This window comes from Amphiprion ocellaris, chromosome 19 (genome assembly GCF_022539595.1).
Source record: "Amphiprion ocellaris isolate individual 3 ecotype Okinawa chromosome 19, ASM2253959v1, whole genome shotgun sequence".
Taxonomy (NCBI): domain Eukaryota; kingdom Metazoa; phylum Chordata; class Actinopteri; family Pomacentridae; genus Amphiprion; species Amphiprion ocellaris.
This window is the reverse complement of record NC_072784.1, coordinates 16,455,577-16,474,664: the sequence shown is the minus strand read 5'-3', so window position 1 is coordinate 16,474,664 and position 19,088 is coordinate 16,455,577. Positions and strand designations below refer to the sequence as shown.

The window sequence follows — 19,088 nt, the reverse complement described above, 5'->3', positions numbered from 1 at the left end:
ATGTGGTGAATTGAGTGTAATTAGAAACCAATTCTACAATTACAATTGTAAACTGAAGTTTATGGCCTATGGGATGTAGATGATAATACTTTAATATAATACTTAACGCTAAATAGTGCAAAATAATTACAACCAAAAATTTTAATAAAATTCAAGTCCAGGCACTCTTGGTGGGTTAGAAAAGTAAAAGTCTTTTTCAGCGAGATACAGCCAAATTAAAAAATTAATTAAATTAAAAGAAAAAAAATTGTGTGCTGGTTTTGCCTTCTTCAAAGTGTGGTGATACAAAGAAACAGGCAGTGATACTTGCGATCATTGCTCGTGATCACTGGGTTGTTTTTTAATGACTATTTGAATCTATTTTCAGGTGCCTGAAAATAGATTTTGTTTTTAAAATGCCAAGTCCAATATGTAGTTTTAATTCAGCTTCCCAAAAACATCCCCTTTTTTCTCTTTAATAAAGGACTTTGTAAGCATGACGTGATCATAAAGTTCAGATTTGCATTTTGCAATACCAAAACATCATAAAATTCTGTGCATCGGATAGGACAAAACACAACCTTTTATGTAGTTTATTTTTTTTTAATTATTGGAAATACTGTATTTTCTCTCTGCTACAAATAAAGCAAATACGTAGAATACAATAACTTATGCATTTAAAAAAAAAGCTATGTAAGCCTTTACTGAATATAAGTGCTGCTTTTGCATTGATACATCAGGAATGACATTCCAGTGTCATATATGATCATCTCTCTGTGGCACTTTCAGTGTTGCTTAGGCATAGTATTTTAAACAGGATTTCTACTTGCAGGACTGAGTTATTTTATGTATTAATACTTTTTTTAAGTAAATGATTTAAAAATCTCTTTTGCCACTATATACACTGTATGTATATTAATATATTTTTCGATCCAAATGCAGATATGCAGCTGTGAAGCAAACTTGAACCCTGACTTCACAACATGAGCACAGAACCTCAGTAATGCTCTTGCGATTGGATGTGAGGAAATTCCTGTAGCCTGATTCCAACATCTGATGTTAACCAGAAAAGTGATGGCGCTAACAGCAGTGGAATAATTTTTTTCTCTTCCAACTGTCATGTTAGAGCATCCACATATGTTAAGCTTAGTACTGTATTTATGTTCATTTTACTCAGAAATAATGACACAGAACACACCTTTTCCCTTCTCTTTCTCTCTCTTTATTCATATATCAGCATGGAGTCCACTGCACAGTCAGCGCTGACTGGACTGCAGATCTGACAGGACTCTGACCACCAACACTTTTAAGCCGCTTTATACCCAGAGAAGCACAGTTCCAATAAGATACCAAACACAATGCTTTCATTCACGTACATGGAAGAGGTGGGACAATTCACAAATAGCATGATTCCAGTATGCCGAAGAGTCTCCAAATCAAATATGCCACCTGATTTTTGGTTCTATAAATACAAGTTCCAGGTTGTTGGTTTTTTTTTTTGTCTTCTTCTTTAAATCACTGTTACTAATCACTGAGATGCATCCTCATCAAGATGAGTCATGATTGATTGATTCAGCTGCTATTATACTTAAGTGACTGTGCGTCTGTGTGTTTGTGAACAAGAGAGAAACAGAAGTGAGTTAATATATTATACAGACATGACTGAAATGAACACCGCTTTTATTGCAAGTGGCGCTTTTTTTTTTTTTTTTTTTTTAGGCTTTACATTTCTCTTTTAACACTGCAATAAGGGTACCAAGCAAATTTACACGAGGATTTATTTTTGATTACTTAGTTGCCTTTTTTTGTTGCTGTTGTTGTTGCAGAGGGGTGTGTATATTCACTGATGTATCTCGTCCTGCTCTCAGTCCATATACATGGGGGAGCTGGGGGAAGCTGGCATCTGGTCCAGGATCCTGCAGACGTAACCGGCTACGTCGGCCGAGCGCTCCTCGTACATCTGAATGAACGGGTCTTTCTGTAGTGGACAAAAAACGGTGAAGCATCACAAACAAGTTCCCAGGAGAAGTACTGAAAGGATCACAGTGACTTAATACCAACTCACCAGTAGCTCTTTGTACTTTGGCCTTTTCGATTCTTCCTTTGTAAGGCTTAATGAAAATATGAAAAGGAAAAAAAACATTAAGAAGCAGTTTGGCTGTTTTCCCACAAGGGGGCAGAATAACACAAGAGTAGAAACATACAAGAGAAGAACATACATTTCCAGCAGTCATTTCTTACCACACGTTGACAAAGGCGATGAATTTGGGTGAGAAGCGCCTCTCCTCAGAGTTGCTGAGTTGCGGCGGGTCTCCTCTCACCACCTGGGTCAACTGATCGAACACACTGTTCCACTTTGGGTAGGGAAACCGTCCTGTGGCTAGCTCATACTGAAACATGCACATGTGACGTGTTAATAAAGGCAGAGTGACAAACTACAAATCAATTCTAAACTAAACAAAAAAATTACTAAACATCTCAAAGCATGGCTATTGGAAAATCAGATCTGTGATCATAACACTGTAAATTTGTTTTCCCGTTGATGGGGCTTGTTCTTGAGGACTCAGTGTACTTTGTTTTAAATGTATAGACGTGGGATTCATGCAATATAGTCGTGTATAATAGTGTTTAAAGATCATGAAGGATAGTGATAGTGGGATATGTACAATAGTGTTAGAAAGGACGTATAGTGTAATTATATGTAATGTAGACAGGGATATGTGCAATAGTGATTAAGAGAAATGTGCAATACGATTATATGTAATAGTGTCAGAGGGATATATGTAGTGGAATCTTATGTTACAGTGACAGAGGGATAAGTGTAGTGTAACAATGTGCAATAATGATAGAGGGATATGTGCAACAACAAAAAAAGAGATATTTGCAATATAATTATGTGTAAATGTTAATTAAATACTGCTTGGTAGCTGCCTTGGTCCCCCAGTTTTTGTCTGTTATGTGCACTATGTGTTATCGCTTGTTGTTTTTCTTTTTTGCATGTCTGTTCACTTATGGTTTTATGTTACTTGTAATTTCTTTATCTTTGATCTGCTAATGGGACTCGAGATAGAAATTAGCTGTATGGCTACAATCTCTCGTATTTATGGGGAAATGTATATTAATACAAACTGTCCCATTTTTAAAAATAAATCAATAAACAAAGTAAACAAATGAAAAAATCTCAGGTGTTTCACAGTAGATAATGAAAAAACACAACCTCATCATCTTGAAGTTAATTAACTTTCACTATATAAAACATTCATCTTCTGAAGAAAAGAGCAGAAGTTCTATTCCACACATTCAACCCTCTGAGAACCAAGCAATTTGAGGGTGTTTTTTTTTTTGTTTCTGTTACATTTTTACTCATTGAGGGCTTATTTTTAACAGCAATATAAAGTCCTGCTCCTCTATGGAAACAGCACAACCATGGCTAGATGTACAGATGTCTTCTGTGCATGATAAAAAGGTAATATTTGCTATAAATCCTAACACAGTAAACAGAAAATTTGAATTTTCTAATTATTTATTTTACAAAAAAAAAAATGGAATCAATTCGTACAACATTCTTCCAAGTGCCCACAGGTTTTACGTGCCATTTGTGATTTGTTTCGACACTTCTCTCCTATAAGCTGTGTGTAAATACAGGCAACATTTCAGCCTGGCTCAGTTCATGAATGAACACTGGTAGTTCATGAACTCAACTAGAATACTTTTTGGTTTATACAGAGTGTGGTTAGAACAAATGTTTTTTCCTGCTATTTTAATTTTGAAATAAGATGTGAAATAAAGTGATTTTTGAAGAAATACTGCAATTGTAGGATTAGTTTTTGTTAATTTTCCTGTTGGACCTGCATGTCACAGATGAGTAGTTTAAAGACCATAAGAAAGTTGATAGACAATTCCTCCATTCTGTTCAGAGAGTGACACGTATTTTAGAAATGTGTTTATGGTTTAACATCATCAGGTACTGACTAAAGGTGCAACAATGATCAAGTTTGTTCATTGTAAAAGATTGGTCGAATAAATGCTGTCTTGTGTTTTTATTTGAATACTTTTTAAAATAAAACACAATATTTTTTATTAATAATGCTGCCATAGGTTATCATTTAGGTTCCACTAATAGTTTTCAAGCTCCAAACGGGGTTCAAATTTAGCTTAGAGGGGAGCAGGTTCTGCACTGGGATAGCTTGAGATCTAAGACCAATATTTTTGAGCGACAGTCAAAGATTTGACCACATCTCTTGCATCTCAGACAGCTCAGCATTGATCTGTGTGTCTTACCACCTCTGCTGGGGAATATGATGCCCAACTGGGTTTATTGCAAAAGCCTCCACACACTGCTGAGCTCCCACAACAAACAGCGTTTTCATCAATAAGGCCTTCTTAAGGCACAAACAATGGTTGCATTCTGATCCGACTACCTGTTTGCTCTTCGAGATGTGAGAACCTGTTTTTGCCTTAAGATGTGATTGATCGAAACATTATGCAGCAGAATAGTTAATAAAACATTGTGGGAGCCCAGCCGCAACAAGGTTCTTTGGATGTGCTTTTATTTTCTTTCAGAATCAGCGCTCACATTCGACAAATGTTTTTAATGTAAATACAGAACATTGATACTGTAGATTCTTCAGCTCTTTTAAATATCTCAAATTCACATATTTTAATGCTGTGTTCACATTATGAAGTTAAAACTCACCAGTGTGATTCCCAAACTCCAAACATCTGAGCGGACATCGTAACCTTGTCTGGATGCACTGGGGTCTATTCTCTCTGGCTGAAAAACAAACAAGAACTGATGTTAAAATCTGGGTTCAGAAACAGCACAACACACCTGGAAATTGCAAGCTGGCTTTCAGTGAAAGGTAAGATGAGTTCCATCCTGGTTCTCAGGTGATGCATGTAAACATTTAAACTGGTTAAATCTGTCTGCCTGTGAGCTCATATTCTGATTATGAGAGAGTGAGATGAAGCTTTGAATCAACTGCAGTCTGCAGGTCAACAAAAGCAGAGAAATCTCACATCTTCCTAACATGGCATGTCACCTAAAAAATGAGAGGCTAACTTGTCTGCAGTGTATTTCTGAATAGCTCTAATAATAATGATAAGATGAAGCCAATTGATTAGCTGAAAAGCAGGTGCCAATTTAGTTGGCTGCGATTTTTTTCTGGTTGACTACAGCCCCAGTTCTGATGCTACTTGTGAAAAGATACCAAAGCACTCTACACATTGTCAGAGCTTGTGTCAACCAGCTTAATTCAGTTTAAAGAGAATAACTGAAACTGTACTTTGGTCTCAGCCTTAAAAGATGCTGTAGGTTCATCAAACCACCAGATGTCACTGTGCTTGTTGTATTTAAAGCCTCACAGCTTTAAGTCTTTAGACCCTATTAACAGAAAGAGCACTGTAAGGCCAGAAAAGTCACACTTGCAATGTTCAAAGGTGTGCCAAAGATTTTAACTGGGATTTTATGATGTAACAAATCTCCCCTGAAATGTTTTCAATGCCAAAAGAAACAGGTGTTCCCGAATCCCAAACTGGGCCCCCGCAATGCAAACTCGCCTGGGAGAATACCAAAGCAGCTCATCACCTCTGGGCATGTTTTCACCCGCACAACTAGATGCCATCAGCTCCGGAGCTCACAAATAAGCAGCGTGTTCTTTCATTCCTGCCTTCTAACACCACTTCTGTCATTCACAGCCTCCCCTTCACTTCATCACCAAACACAGAGCAGCCGTGGTAACGAAGTGTGTCAGACGGCTGCAGAAATCTCCTGCTGCTGTGCAGAGAGGAGGAAGCACCTCGCTGGCCCATTTACAGGCCTGAATTAGATGCTGATGTCACCCAGCAGAGTGGGACGGTCTGTGATGCAGCCCTGATGGGTTTTATAGAGCAGCAGCTGACGACTGCATAGAGCCTCCTCACATCTGCCAAGACGGGAAAGCTTTAGTCTCTACAAGCTCTGCACATATAAACAACATTAGCGAGGAAGCAATTAAAAAAACATTTTAAGGATAAGTTAATGCAATCTAGTGGGTCAAAATGTCAAATGATTGTAAGTTTCAGCTTCTCAAATGAGACGATTTTGCATCTATTAAGTCTCTTGTTGCTGTGATACATTGAAGGAAACTTCCGACAGACGCTGACGACTCACAATGGAGGAATATTTGTTTAATAAAATGCGCAAACGTGCATCCAAAGGTCACATCGTTCTCACTCAAACTAAACCACAACCAAACCTCAGTGTACTTATGCTCCATTTTTTCACAGTGTTAAACATACGGAACCTCACAACATTTCATTTCTGGGTCACCACAACAAAGCTGAAATATATAAAATAAAGTAAAATAAATGACTAGCAAACACTGCATACGAGCATACACAGGCAGAGACGATGGAAAGATGAACCTACCAGTCTCTATGTCTGGAGATAAGACAGTTTTTATGACAGATAAATGTTTGAAATATAACTATCTGATCATTTTATTGCCATCTATCAACCTTACTTATGAAAACAACCTTTAAATGGCATGAGAAGACAATATAATCTCTTTTCAGACATGCACTCTTTTAAACCTTGCCTAATTTTTTTTGGGAAGAGTTGTGACTTAACAACGTTCCTAGGTCAGTTCTAGCAACATTCTTCCATCACGTTTAACATGGCAAATCTGAACCACATGCAGTCACATTACTGGATAAGCATGTGCAAGGGATGTACTTCAAGCCTTATGTTAAAATGTCCATAGAAATAAAACTTCACGTTGATGAAGACAGTGTGTGTAGCAGCTCAGATTAATGAGACTCACCATTAATTAATGTAATTTGGGTTTTAAGAAAACGTTAACAGAAGCTGAGGCTTCCAGCTGTTGAGGAGTTTTTCCTCACCACATTTTCAGTGTTAAGTAAAGCACAAATAAAGTACCCTACTGGTTGTTTGGACAGTTGAAAAAGCTTGCTACTAGTTGACATTTAGTCTTTTAATTGTTCATTGTTAGAAGATTTCAATGCAGCTGCTGCCTTGAGGGTTTTTTCCCACATTTTTTTCCAAGTTTAAAAAGACCCTCAGTATCACAATGGAGGTTTTTGTCAGTGTTCAAAATCAGACATAACACCAATATTATGTGCTGTACTGTGGATCTTTCCAGTGCTTCCTTGGGTCCTCCGAATTACAGAATATCGTCACTTTAAAGGACTGATGATGTAGCCAAGTTCCATACTTTTATGTCTGAAAAGGGCTTAAATTAACATACAGGAAGTTCAAATTATATGAGATGATAAAGATGAACAGCAGCTTTTGTCTACAGGAAAATAAAAACGAGCAAATTATACAAGCCTTCTGCTAACCACTAAAATGTGGAAACAAGAGCTACTGCTTCTGTAAAATCTCACTGCCACCTGCATCCCACACGCGACTGTAGCCTGAGGTAAAGAGTATGTTCTCTGCACATTACTAAACAATAAGTCAGGCTCCCCAGCTGCACTGAAGTCAGCAGCTCTACGTCACTGAGCCTGCAGAAACCAGCAGCGCGGTGATCACACACCTGGCGAGTGCACCAGCTGGAAACGAGAAACTGGAGCTGAGATTCCTGCACTGTGAGCTCACAGTCGTGGGAAGCTGCTGGGTGACTTGGTTCAGACCGAGTCATGAATGAAGCAGCCGGCCTTGGCCTTTCAGAGGGCAGAGTGTGAGTGGAGGTGGCGTACCGCTGGGTCCTGATAGTGCCTAACCAAATTTAGAATGGAAACTGCTGTGGAAGGACCGGCAGAGGGAGGTGCACCCTGCTGACGTAACCCTGCCACAGAAAATAACCTCCAAGTGATGACGCCACGATGAGATCACCTCAGTGAACAGTCAGAGGTTTGGTGCTTCATGCAACTATGTGCACACAAAATACAAGCAGGAAAGACAGATCAACGCATGGCTGACGAGTTTCTAGATTTAGTTGCAAGACAAAATGTTGTGACCATCAGCATTTCCCAGATCCCAGAGCGGGGTCTCTTTTGTCTGATCAGCAGCAAAATCCCCAAAATATTCAGACACAGAAGAACTGAAAATCCTTACAACCACACACTGGGGTTTTCAGAGTGCGACACTATAGGCAACAAAATGATTTTTTTCATGCACTGGTCAAGTTTGTGCTATTTTGCTAGTGAACATAAAATGTCCAAAATATACATTTAAGTGTGTTTTACAACATTTTGTCTATTTCAAATATAGCACATATCTTTAATGCCTGTTTTCTCAAAAGAGTATTTTTCTTCTACTCTGAAACGTCTACTTCAGTAGCACTGACATGAACCAGACCTTCTAGTTTCATTCCTATCTGTGTTTTAAAGCATTGTACAGAGAGGTTAGTGCATTTTATAGTCGCAGACATATTATAAAACATGTAACTTGTAAAAATTTTATTCTGGTTGTTGACAATATTTTATGATTTATGGAGTAATAAAAGGAGATACACGTCCTCTGTACAAATGTTTATCCCTAATTTGTCAATAAAATGAAAGAAGAAAACAAGAACGCTGAGGTTAGCTTAATGATTAAGCTAACCTCAGCGTTCTTTCAAAACACAAGTCAGAACATTGGATTAGGCCTTAATACAATGTTCTGACTTGTGTTTTGGAAATGAATGCAAATATGCGCATATTTAATTAAGTAATATTTATTTGGCATAATTAAATTTAAATTGTTATTATCAGGGGCTGGTTAAAAATAACACAAACAATGAAAATGAGAAAACTGCTAAAAGTCATTTCCGTTTGTCGGCACCATCGATTTGGCATTTTTAACGGTATCGTTCTGGTCAGTCTGCTCCTACTGCAACCTCATATTTCTGTTCTTGGCAGACAGGAAGAATCTGATGCAGTCTTCTGTTGTTATAGCTCTTCCACCTCAAGGCTGCTGTGAGTTTGAGCTGCATTTCTGTTTAACACAGTTGGAAAGATTATTTGAGCTGGTGCAGCTCCAACCAGCCTCACCTCTGACCTCTCATCAACAAAGTGTTTCTGTCTGCAGAGCTGACACTCACTGATGCACCATCCTGAGGAACAGTAGATACCGTTACGGTGAAAATCCAGCCCTCTAACTAGCCACAAACAATTTCAGTCTTATTTTCCCTCATTCTGATGTTTGATGTGAGCACAAACTGAAGCCGCTGATTTGTGTCTGCAGGATGTGATGCATCACACAGCTGACTCATTGGATAGAGTATGAAGAAGCAGGTGTTCCTAATAAAGAGCTCACTGAGTGTGAAGGCCAAGCTGATTTGAAACTGTTACTTACTGCCATGTATGGTCTGCAGCCTGCATCTCTGGTTTTGGCGATAGAGTCCACCAGCTGACCGCTGATGCCAAAGTCACACAGCTTGATGTTGCCGTTCCGGTCCAGGAGGATGTTTGACGGCTTAATGTCTGAATGAAGAGAACCAGTCGATGAAAACACACACGTAACACGCACACGGGAAAATGGAAATGATCTGGTATCCTCTTACCTCTGTGTATTATTTTCAAGTTTTCTTTTAAGTGGTTAAGTGCCTTCACAGTCTGCAAAATACAAAAAAAGAGCTTTAGTGCAGACAGCCGATAAAAAAGCTCCTTCTGATTTTAAAAATAGGTTAAAATGCTTCATAAGAAAAAAACAAAAACTTACAGCTAATGTTATTTTTCCTAATATTTCTTCTGGAATCACGTCGTCTAACGAGCAATATACAAATTTGTAAAACTTGTCTAAAGAGGTAGCCATAAGTTCCATACAAATCCAACAGTCTCCCTGAAACACAAGAAATTCAGTCACTTATTTCAGTATAGTTTGGTCAAACATCTACATATCAATGCAGTAATAACAGTAATAATGTGACTTTATTCCACCTCTCTGAACAGAGCACCATAAAACTGCACGATGTAAGGACAGTCACTACTCCTCATGACCACGTCCAGGTCCATCAGCAGCTGCTTCTGCTCCTTTTCATCAACTGTTGACCGAATTCTCTGCAAAAAAAAAACCAATAACGTAGCACACGTTTCAATCTGCATCTAACAGACACTGTTATCACGTTTAGACAGATAATAGAGGTAAAAGATCACCTTGACTGCCATGATCTGGTTACTTGGCTTGTGCACCATCTTGTTGACGGATCCGTAAGCCCCTCGGCCGATCTCGCCCAGATCTTTGAGATCTTCGGCCGTGAAGTCCCAGTGCTGCTCCGGAGAGATCTTCAGCTTTCCTGATGACTCAATACTGTGTGTTCTCAGCCTCTCTCTGATTAAAAGCACACAGGGAGAGGAGGACCAAATGAGCTAACTTTAATTTTTAAAAATGTCTGAGTTGACACAAAACCGGGAAAGTTGCCTCACATGTGTGGGTTCTGAAAGGGCGGTCCGGCCGTGTTCAGTGTGAACCTAGTCGTGGGTTTGATCGGAGGGTTGGCAAAGTTGAGCTTCAGGGCTTTACGTTTACCTGAGCGGGAGGAGAAACATCAGTCAGAGCTGAAATGATGCAACAAGCGCTGAGGATGGAGCAAGACAGAAACCAAACTCAACCCACATGAAAGGTCAGGATGGTAGGGAGTGAAACAACACAAAGCTTACAAATGAGACAACAGAGGGATGGAGGAGACAAAAAAATGTGTCCAAGTTCACTAAAACCAATGGATGTCATGCTTTTCAGAGAACCAACAGCCTCTGCATCAGCGTATGTCGCATTGCCAACAAGTACTCACCAACAGGAACATTTTGCAAATCAAATGATTTGGCTGGAGATATTTTAAGAGGTTATTTGTATCCAAAGCCTGGTATGTCTTTTTCCTCTGTGGCACAGAGCTCCACTGGGTGATGTATATTTCTGCATCAGCTTCAACACACTGCAGTATATTCAGATAGACACCATCGTGCTACCACAAATGCTCACGATAGCACCAAGTATGGATGCCACTGAAAACAGTATATAAGCACTGTAAGGTTTTCCTAAAATCTACAGTTTCAAGCTAAGTCACGCCTTTAAAAAAAATAACAAACTAGGCTTTTTTGAGCAATGTATAAACTTATGCTGCAACATTTACTCAAAATAAATGTAACAATGATGGTATAGCTCTTACTTCAATAACAGAGCAGGTATGTTGAGATTATGACCGTGCTCCGATTGCCAGACCAGGTTTGATGCTGCTGCACAGGTATCTGTGATAATAGAGTCCATTTTTCTTGCAAAACCAAGTTCATATTAAAGTGACGATGGCAGTAATTTAAGAAAATAGACAATCCTGCTCACTCATTTGTATTTTAAAGGAAGACCTGCTTTGATATACAGTCAGCTGGGTGTCTAATGCAACAGCTCTGCAATGAATCCTCCTTCATGAAGGTTACAATATTACATAACTGTTCAGCTGTATTACTTTATACGAAGATATTTGTTATTCTGCCTTCTCTCACTGATATAAATCAGATGAACAAAACAACACAAACACCTGCCAGTACAACTGATATCTTCTATTTTTTATACTGCGATGCTAATAAACACTGCTGCACTTAAGTTTTTAAATACTAATGCAATGAATGGGATGCACAATATTTTATTTATCCATTTTATCTTCGACTGATACCTATAAAGGCACACATTTTTCAATGTAACTGCAGAGAACATTAAGTCCGTACTACAGTGGAGGCGCAGACACAGGTAATTTTGGACTGTTTATGATATTTCACATTTTGCCATAAATCTTCTGTGGATTTATTCTGTTTCAGTGTTTCTTTCTCCATCTGCTGCAGGACACCTTGTTCTTATTGTAGGTGAAGGTAGTTCTGTCTGACTGATAGGTGTCATTTAAAACATCTAGAATGGGCTGTGGGCTTTTGCACAGTACTATATGTCATTACTGAGTAACTGAGGCAATCCACAACCTGCATCCTCCAGAATGACCAATCGGTTGAATCAATACCTCTAAAAGCAGTTTCATCTTCATTAAGGGAGGATTTACTGCAGGACTGCTGCATTAAACCGCATCAGTTTTAGCTCAGTTGACCTGATAAAGTGGGATCTGAGTGCAAAGTATGTGACCAAATCTCTGACAAAATGAATATCTTCTAACTGTACATGTATCATCATTTTGCACAACCCTGACTAATATTGGTGTCACCTCCTCATCAGCAGCATCACATTCAGTTATTTATCAGTGTGATGCTCTGATTCTTTCAACACTGAGGATTTAAATACTCATTAAACACACCTCCAAAAGTGTGCCAACAGTGGAGTAAAAGGTTTGAGGAGCAGCTACTTTACAAAATTGCTGTTATTTGTATTTCAAGGTATTTACATGCAAATAGCACATAAATATCCCTATAAAATACCTAAATTGAAACCCCACTGTTCTGTTAGCACACTCTTGGAAGGATCTCAAAATCAATACAATCTTGATGCAGAAACAGAAATCTAACATGCTGCTAAAAACACCCACATTCATAATGCAGACACACAAACCCAAAAGGTAAATATGAAATGGGGAGAGAGAGAGAGAAAAAAGAGAAAACCGCTAATATTTATCTGGATGGAAACATGCTTCTCAGGCCAACTGCTTTGATTTCACCTTGAATTGAAGGACAGCTCACTCCACCCAAAACACCACAAGAATGTGTGTGCTGGAATTCCAATAGGCTTCGGTGCAAAGCGTCGCTTGAAATGACAACTTCAGAGTGTGTGTACCTTGTCTCAACAAGCAAGTGCTACGCTGAAGTGCACCCATGCCAACAAAAAAAAAAGAAAAACAGACAAACCAGTTGGGGAAATGTGATAACACCACAGGCACTACTTTGACTGGTTAGTTACACACTGAAAACCGGTGAGGTAGAGCTTCCATTACAGGCTTTAATTGGGCTTTTCTTTAGTTGGCAGAGCCTCTCTATCACACTGAGAAGGGACAAAGGTTGGAGGGGAGAAATCTGTTGAGAGGATTTGTGCCAAAATACCAATGGAAGCTCTGAATTTGAGGCTTGTGCCAATAAGAACAGATACACCTTCACTGTGGCTGTTTCTCACACGACAATAAACTGCCCTTTTGTGCAGCACAGATATTCTGGAGAAGGTTTTAAGCCTCTAAAAATCTATAAATGCATCATGTCTCTGACAAGCTACAGCCTCAGCAGTAAGACACGGCACAAGCCTGAATGAACCCATCAGAAGTTTTGACTTGGATTAGTTGAGGACAGCAGGACAGACTCCCCCATACCAGACTGTCAGGCGGAAACAAAGGGATGAGAACTGTTGGTGCTGAAGCAAAAGAGGTTTGGCTTACTTGGGGGAGCTCCAGACAGGTTTATCTGAAACCCTAGAGGTGAGAAGACAGCTTTAATTTTCTTAGACTTCACCTTTCAACTTTCCAGCTCTTCCTCAAGATTTATTAGAAATGACTTCACCATCCTTCGCTTCACAAATCTGCCCACTTCTTCCAAAAAACTCCAAAAGGTTGACACATAATCACAGAAATTGGCCATCAAACATCCTATCATGGGTTAAATGCATTTACTGGAGGGTAATGCATTAGCATGCACACGCTTTCATGAAACAGCTACAAGCACGATGAAGAGTCAGTCAATGAAGGAGGCAAAACAACCTGCAGGTAAAACAAAAAAGGGGATCTGGAAGTGAGGATGAATTACCATCATGAGGTGGTTTGGACAGAAAAACAGATTAAATAAACATTTTATATTTTTCTTGGGGCAGCTCACCATCAGTCAGCATCATGTCAGGAGTTAGGAATCATTAGTTAGCAGCAGTAGGGTAAAAAATGAAATTCAATCAGGGAGATGTAAATGGAAACAAGACTACGCAACAGGGCTATATATCAGATAATTATGAATTTAAAATTAAATAAATCAAAGCATTTAAAGTCGAGGGTATCACTACTGTTAGGCTTAACTAAATTAGCATCTACTATATTATATTGGAGGGCACCAGGGAATCAAAATTAGCATGCAACACCATTGATTAAGTCATGATTCCAAACTACACAAGGAATATTCAAAATCATCATTCAGGACATTTTATACCAGTAGCAAGAATAGCTGTAAAAAATCAAAGAGTATAGCAGGTGTGATTAAAATTCCCCTTGATTTCTCCTTGGAATTTACTTCATCTAGAATTTTTTAAAAAATGGATTTCTAATTTAATTAAACTAGTTATCCTGATCTATCAAGTCAGTGAAGTGTGTAGCTACCTGTTTCACTCTGACATCTCCAGCAGGTGTTGGACTCTGAAAGTTAAAACGAGAGAGTGTTTGTACAAAAATACAGCATTGCAATGAGCATTTGGTTTAGTGGTGCTGCTGGATTGGATGTTTCAAGACAAAGCAGCCTCAGCGTTCAATACTCTGTGAAAGACACTGCATTAACTCACTGCTTAATAAATGTGTAGAGGATGTGTGGAAACCAGCCAAACGTCATGTTCAAACACATCTACTTAATTTTGTTTTGCACACTGCCACCTACAAACACACAATGCAACATGACTTCATACATATTCTTCACTGTGAAGGTGTTTTGATAAATAGCTCAAGCATAATTCACTGTAACTGTGTGGAGGGACATCTTGAATGCAAGGCTGCTGCAGTCTTCTTAAATGAAGAAACGTTGATTTAATTAATGCGGAATAGTGTGTCGTTGCGGTTTGTAATATTGTAAAGAAGAGAAAAAATAAAGTGGCATATATAATCTACAGAAATATTGCTGCGATTTAAAATGTGCAGTTTTTTGAATGGAGTTTGGCGCAGCAATAAAGAACAGAATGTAACGGGGCTAGAAAATGACAAAATGGTAACAACCAGGGCAGCTAATGCAATTAAAAACAAAATATGTGTTCTAGTTGAATAACTGGGATAACTAACAGCCGTTCTCCTGGGAGATAAGTGACTGCTAGTCCGCTCCCCTGGGAGTGTTTTTTCAGCCCTGGGAGTAGCCTGAGCCTCCCACGGCTAGCCCGGCTAACGTTAACCTTCACTGCAGCACACTGAGCTCCAGCTTCGGCCACATCTTCCCCGTCCGCCGGTCTCTTACCCTGCATGCTGCTCATGGTGGTGATGTGCTGGGACTGGGACTGGTGGTGGTGCGTCGCAGATCCCGCGTTGTTGCTGCTGTTGTGGCTGCTAGGTGTTGTTGAGTTGTTAGGACTGGGAGTCGCCATTGTTGTGTGTTTGAATTCCATCAGCAGCGCCGGGCTGCAATGCAGAGACGCGGAGAGGCAACTTCACCGCTTCCCTCTCCTGTCTCGGTCACCGCCGCTCCTCTAACGGCAGCTTCACCGGCAGCTACCGACCGTACGGGAGTTTATTAAGTTAATAGAAGACCGTTGGAACTTCTGGGCTGCGCTAAAGGCCGCCTATGCAGTAACGTTAACAAAAACAAACATCCAGCTAAGCTAAGCTAACTAAACTGGCTAACCAAGAGGCTTTACGAGCCGCAATCAGCTGACCGAGTGACACCGACATGTCAACACCCACAGAGCGAACACACTCACCGACAGCTGCTAGCGGACACACACCGGTGTCTACTACCTCTGGTTTCAAAATAAAACACAATGTAGCTTAGCTAAATGCTAAGATGATAGCTAAATATAGAGCTAGTTTTGTTAGCTGAACTGTAGCAGAGGTGGCTACAGTGGAACAAAACTACTATAATGATAAATAGATCAATAATGAAGTGAATTTTACATAAAATAATTTTAAAAAAGAAATGTAGAATTGAAAATGGTAATGATTAATTAAATGTAAACAATAATGGAAAAATAAACGTGCCTGTAACTTTTCAGAAGACATTTTTTAACATTTATTTTTCTTCTTTTCGTTTCAGAATTGACTATTCCGCAATTTATTCATTTTTGTTTACATTTATTGTTTTCTCCCCCATTTATTTATTTCTGTTAAATTATATTTATATTATATTTATTAAGCAATTGTTTGTTTCTCATTGTGGCAGTTTTGGTCTTACATAGCATTCAGATAAGAAATAAAAATATGTATATTTTAAAATAACTGACTATAGACAGAAAAAGAAAAATAATTATTTGATAAAGACTTTTTTTCATAAATAATTTTCATTTCTGTTTTACATTTATTTCTTCTCCCCTTTCCTTTCCATTACTTCATTTTTTTTTATATTTTTATTTCAGACTTTTTATTTATGTGTTTATTGATTCATTTTTGAAATAATTATTCATTTCTCATAATGGCTGTTTTGGTTCCCAATAGTATTCAGATCGTGAGTAAAAAATATCAAAACAGCACTGGAAAAAATATTCAATTTCCAGCAAACAAGAACGCAAATATAATGAAGTATAATATTAAAAAATAGAATATTTCCCTATTAGAAATAAAAAACGAAATATTCAGTTAAATGCCTCAAATTTGCTTGAGTTAATTTATTTTGTTATTTTCCACCATTAGAGATTTACTAATACATTTGCTGGTACAGTGGAAAACAAAATAGTAATATAGATGCCTTTAGAAAAGTTCCAGTTAAGTTTTGTCAGTATTGATAAATGTTTTAAAGTTTTTACATGTATGTGATTGTTTTCAAATAGACATAAAACATCCCCCCAAAAAATTGTCATTTTAAGCAGTCATTTATATATATATATATATATATATATATATATATATATATATATATATATATATATATATATATATATATATATATATATATATATATATATATATATATATATATATATATATATATATCAATGTAGCCAAAAGAAAAGCAGTGACTCAAACTTGGAGCTGTTGCATCTATCGTCTACCAATAAAAGCCATGTAGCAATAAACACATTTTTTTTTTGTTTACAGTCATCGTTGTATTATTTTGTAAAGAAATATCGGATATTATATTTCTGCCTTTTTGCTAACTTGATAGCACTGCGGCTTTTAGAAAGATGTGCTCGTTTTGTGGACCGGGGCGTCCAGGTAAAAACAAAGATCCAAGATTTAATGCAACTTACTCAACTGCGCTACACGTGTATTGTTTTTATTCTCGCATTAGAATATATTTCGATTACATACGTGTTAAAACAATGTCACAATCACCTAACTGCGCCTTTAGGTGCATTGTTAGCAATTATACAACAGAAAATTGCAAAATACCAATGAATATCCGCCTATCATGGTGATTTGAGGACGTGTATAGAGGTAAATGTAGGTTGTTGTTATGTGTTTTGCTCATTTTGGTAATGATAACGTTAAAAAATTCGATAATCGGGGTTCAGGTTCAAAAGAATCAGCGCACGATTCGGCTGGCTTTGTAAAATCGAGCGAACCCTCAGTGTTCAATCAGACTATCGGGACTAGTGGTGAGTGCGTCTCCTTTCTGTCGTCGTTACGTCCCGAATAGCCGGGCGGGGATGTTCCGATCCACGATGGGAGAAGTTTGTAACGAGAAGAAGTCATGGCTGTTTGTTATTTGGCAAATCTGCAACGTTTTCATGTCTCTGTTCTTCGCTCTGGCTTCATATGTTCAGGTTGGTGTGTTTATATTTTTCTGTACAGCTCTGTGAACTGTGATCAGTAACTTTGTCTCGGTCTCCTTCTGCAGATCAATGATCCAGACGCTGGTTTATGGATGGTAAGGACTGCACTGTCACTTCGCAGGTTATTTTAAATTTTGTTGTAGTTGTGTGATTTGTATTTTAACACCATGCTCCTGTTGCAGGTTGGTTATGCAATCCCTGCAGCCCTGTGTGCGTTAATTAGCTTCAAGCCTCATGTGACAGGTACAGATATAAGTTTAGATGTGCAGCAGTTGCTTTTTGTTGTCTTTTTTTTATAGCTTAGAACCATTGTCTGTGAAGATTAAAGACCTTACATGCAAGGATGAAAGGTCATGAACTTGTCAACTTTCTTAATTTCCTGTTTTCTACACTTATTATCAGGCTGTTGAACTCTACCCCAGTGCATTATTTTTAGAGCTCATAGCACCATCAAGTGGATTTATCTTGACTGTACAGCTCATAGCAGACTTTGATTTCATTTTTGCATTTTTTCCCCCTCTCTTTGCATTGCAGAGACTTTGCCCTGGAGACGTGTTGCTGATCTCCATGTGATGATTTCCAGCTCTGTCGTTGCCATGTTAGGATGGACGATTTACCAGAAGAAAGTCACACAGATCTTCCAGCAGGAGGAGGGCAGGTACACAACACCTGATGTGATCTGAAAAATGCTGTTTTTTACAAGTCTTTAATGATTAAAACTTCATTTTTGACAGATTTACCTTCAACTCACAAGACTTATATGTGCTTTTTTTGCACTTATAGTTCCCTACACTCAAAAATATTCATTTGTCACACTCACCAATCACTTTATTAGGAACTCCAGCCGTATCAAAACAGCCTCAGTTCTTGGTGTCATGATTCCACAAGATGTTAAATACTTTTCTTTGAGACTCTGCTTTATGCTGACTTTACTGCATCACATTATTTCTTTAGATTTGCCAGTTGCACATGCCAAAGATCTTGTATAAAATGGTAAAGTGTGGCCAAAATGGAAGACAGCAATAACCAGATAGCATTCAAAAATACAAAATCAGTGTCAGATTCATTTAATTTGTTAAATTAATGGCAAATATGTCCTCCGGAATAGGCCATAAATTTAAAAATATGTTTTACAAAGTAGACAAACATGTATTTAATTGTTTTTCCCCCTTCAGAGAATTCTCTGGTCTCATGTTGACCATTGTTTGGCTTCTCCTGTGTCGCCACTCTGGAAGGTAAAAATGTAACCATTTCAAGTGTTTATTCTCATAGCCTTCATTTCTTATTTGCTTACGCTGCTGATAAAACGTGTCACTTTAAAAAGTCTTTGTGTCTTTTCCCTCAGAGCTCCTGTCGGGATGCTCAGAGTCTCCACAGCTGTTGCCATCACAGTCTTCCCCTTTGTGGCCTGGCTTTACTACTACATTAACAAGGAGCTGAGATCAGACTGGCCTTCACATTGTAAAACTGCTATTTAGACATCCATGTCTTGCTTTTTTTGGCTGACATAACATTCCTTTTTATTTTGTTCTTTGACTGAAAATCCTGAACCAAGAATGCTGCTTTTGTAAGTCCTTGTCTACTTGTTAATTAAACTTCAAAAGACTCA

At 38.3% G+C, this 19,088-nt stretch overlaps 2 protein-coding genes across 5 annotated transcripts; one reads left to right on the top strand and one right to left on the bottom strand.

Annotated features, from left to right (window-relative positions):
* Positions 1-1,178: 1,178 nt before the first annotated feature.
* Positions 1,179-15,448, bottom strand: map2k4a (mitogen-activated protein kinase kinase 4a). 4 transcript variants are annotated; one of them, XM_023279667.3, is made up of 13 exons: positions 15,013-15,448; positions 14,178-14,213; positions 13,257-13,289; positions 10,330-10,432; positions 10,060-10,234; positions 9,844-9,963; positions 9,626-9,745; positions 9,468-9,519; positions 9,260-9,387; positions 4,676-4,753; positions 2,221-2,369; positions 2,045-2,090; positions 1,179-1,957 (listed from the first exon to the last, which is right to left on the bottom strand). In XM_023279667.3, exons 1-13 carry the CDS (start codon positions 15,158-15,160, stop codon positions 1,844-1,846), a joined length of 1,302 nt encoding a protein of 433 aa, XP_023135435.1. In that variant the 5' UTR covers positions 15,161-15,448; the 3' UTR covers positions 1,179-1,843. The 4 variants fall into 4 exon arrangements, with proteins under 4 accessions (XP_023135435.1, XP_023135436.1, XP_023135437.1 ...); XM_023279668.3 differs by lacking the exon at positions 13,257-13,289; XM_023279669.3 differs by lacking the exon at positions 13,257-13,289 and having other exon boundaries at positions 10,330-10,420.
* A 1,848-nt stretch (positions 15,449-17,296) lies between these two features.
* tmem220 (transmembrane protein 220) lies at positions 17,297-19,088 on the top strand. Its single transcript, XM_023279681.3, has 6 exons — positions 17,297-17,470; positions 17,545-17,574; positions 17,662-17,722; positions 18,014-18,137; positions 18,655-18,714; positions 18,825-19,088. The coding sequence occupies exons 1-6, from the start codon at positions 17,354-17,356 to the stop codon at positions 18,955-18,957; spliced, it is 525 nt and encodes a 174-aa protein (XP_023135449.1). The 5' UTR covers positions 17,297-17,353; the 3' UTR covers positions 18,958-19,088.

Excerpts from the sequence above, each read along its gene's own strand:
- map2k4a (XM_023279667.3), bottom strand. The coding sequence starts at position 15,160 with ATGGAATTCAAACACACAACAATGGCGACTCCCAGTCCTAACAACTCA. Across the intron at positions 14,214-15,012 it reads CACCATGAGCAGCATGCAGG|AGTCCAACACCTGCTGGAGA; the intron begins GTAAGAGACCGG and ends TTTAACTTTCAG. Across the intron at positions 13,290-14,177 it reads GAGATGTCAGAGTGAAACAG|GGTTTCAGATAAACCTGTCT; the intron begins GTAGCTACACAC and ends TCTCACCTCTAG.
- tmem220 (XM_023279681.3), top strand. The coding sequence starts at position 17,354 with ATGTTCCGATCCACGATGGGAGAAGTTTGTAACGAGAAGAAGTCATGG. Across the intron at positions 17,575-17,661 it reads CAGACGCTGGTTTATGGATG|GTTGGTTATGCAATCCCTGC; the intron begins GTAAGGACTGCA and ends CTCCTGTTGCAG. Across the intron at positions 18,715-18,824 it reads CTGTGTCGCCACTCTGGAAG|AGCTCCTGTCGGGATGCTCA; the intron begins GTAAAAATGTAA and ends CTTTTCCCTCAG.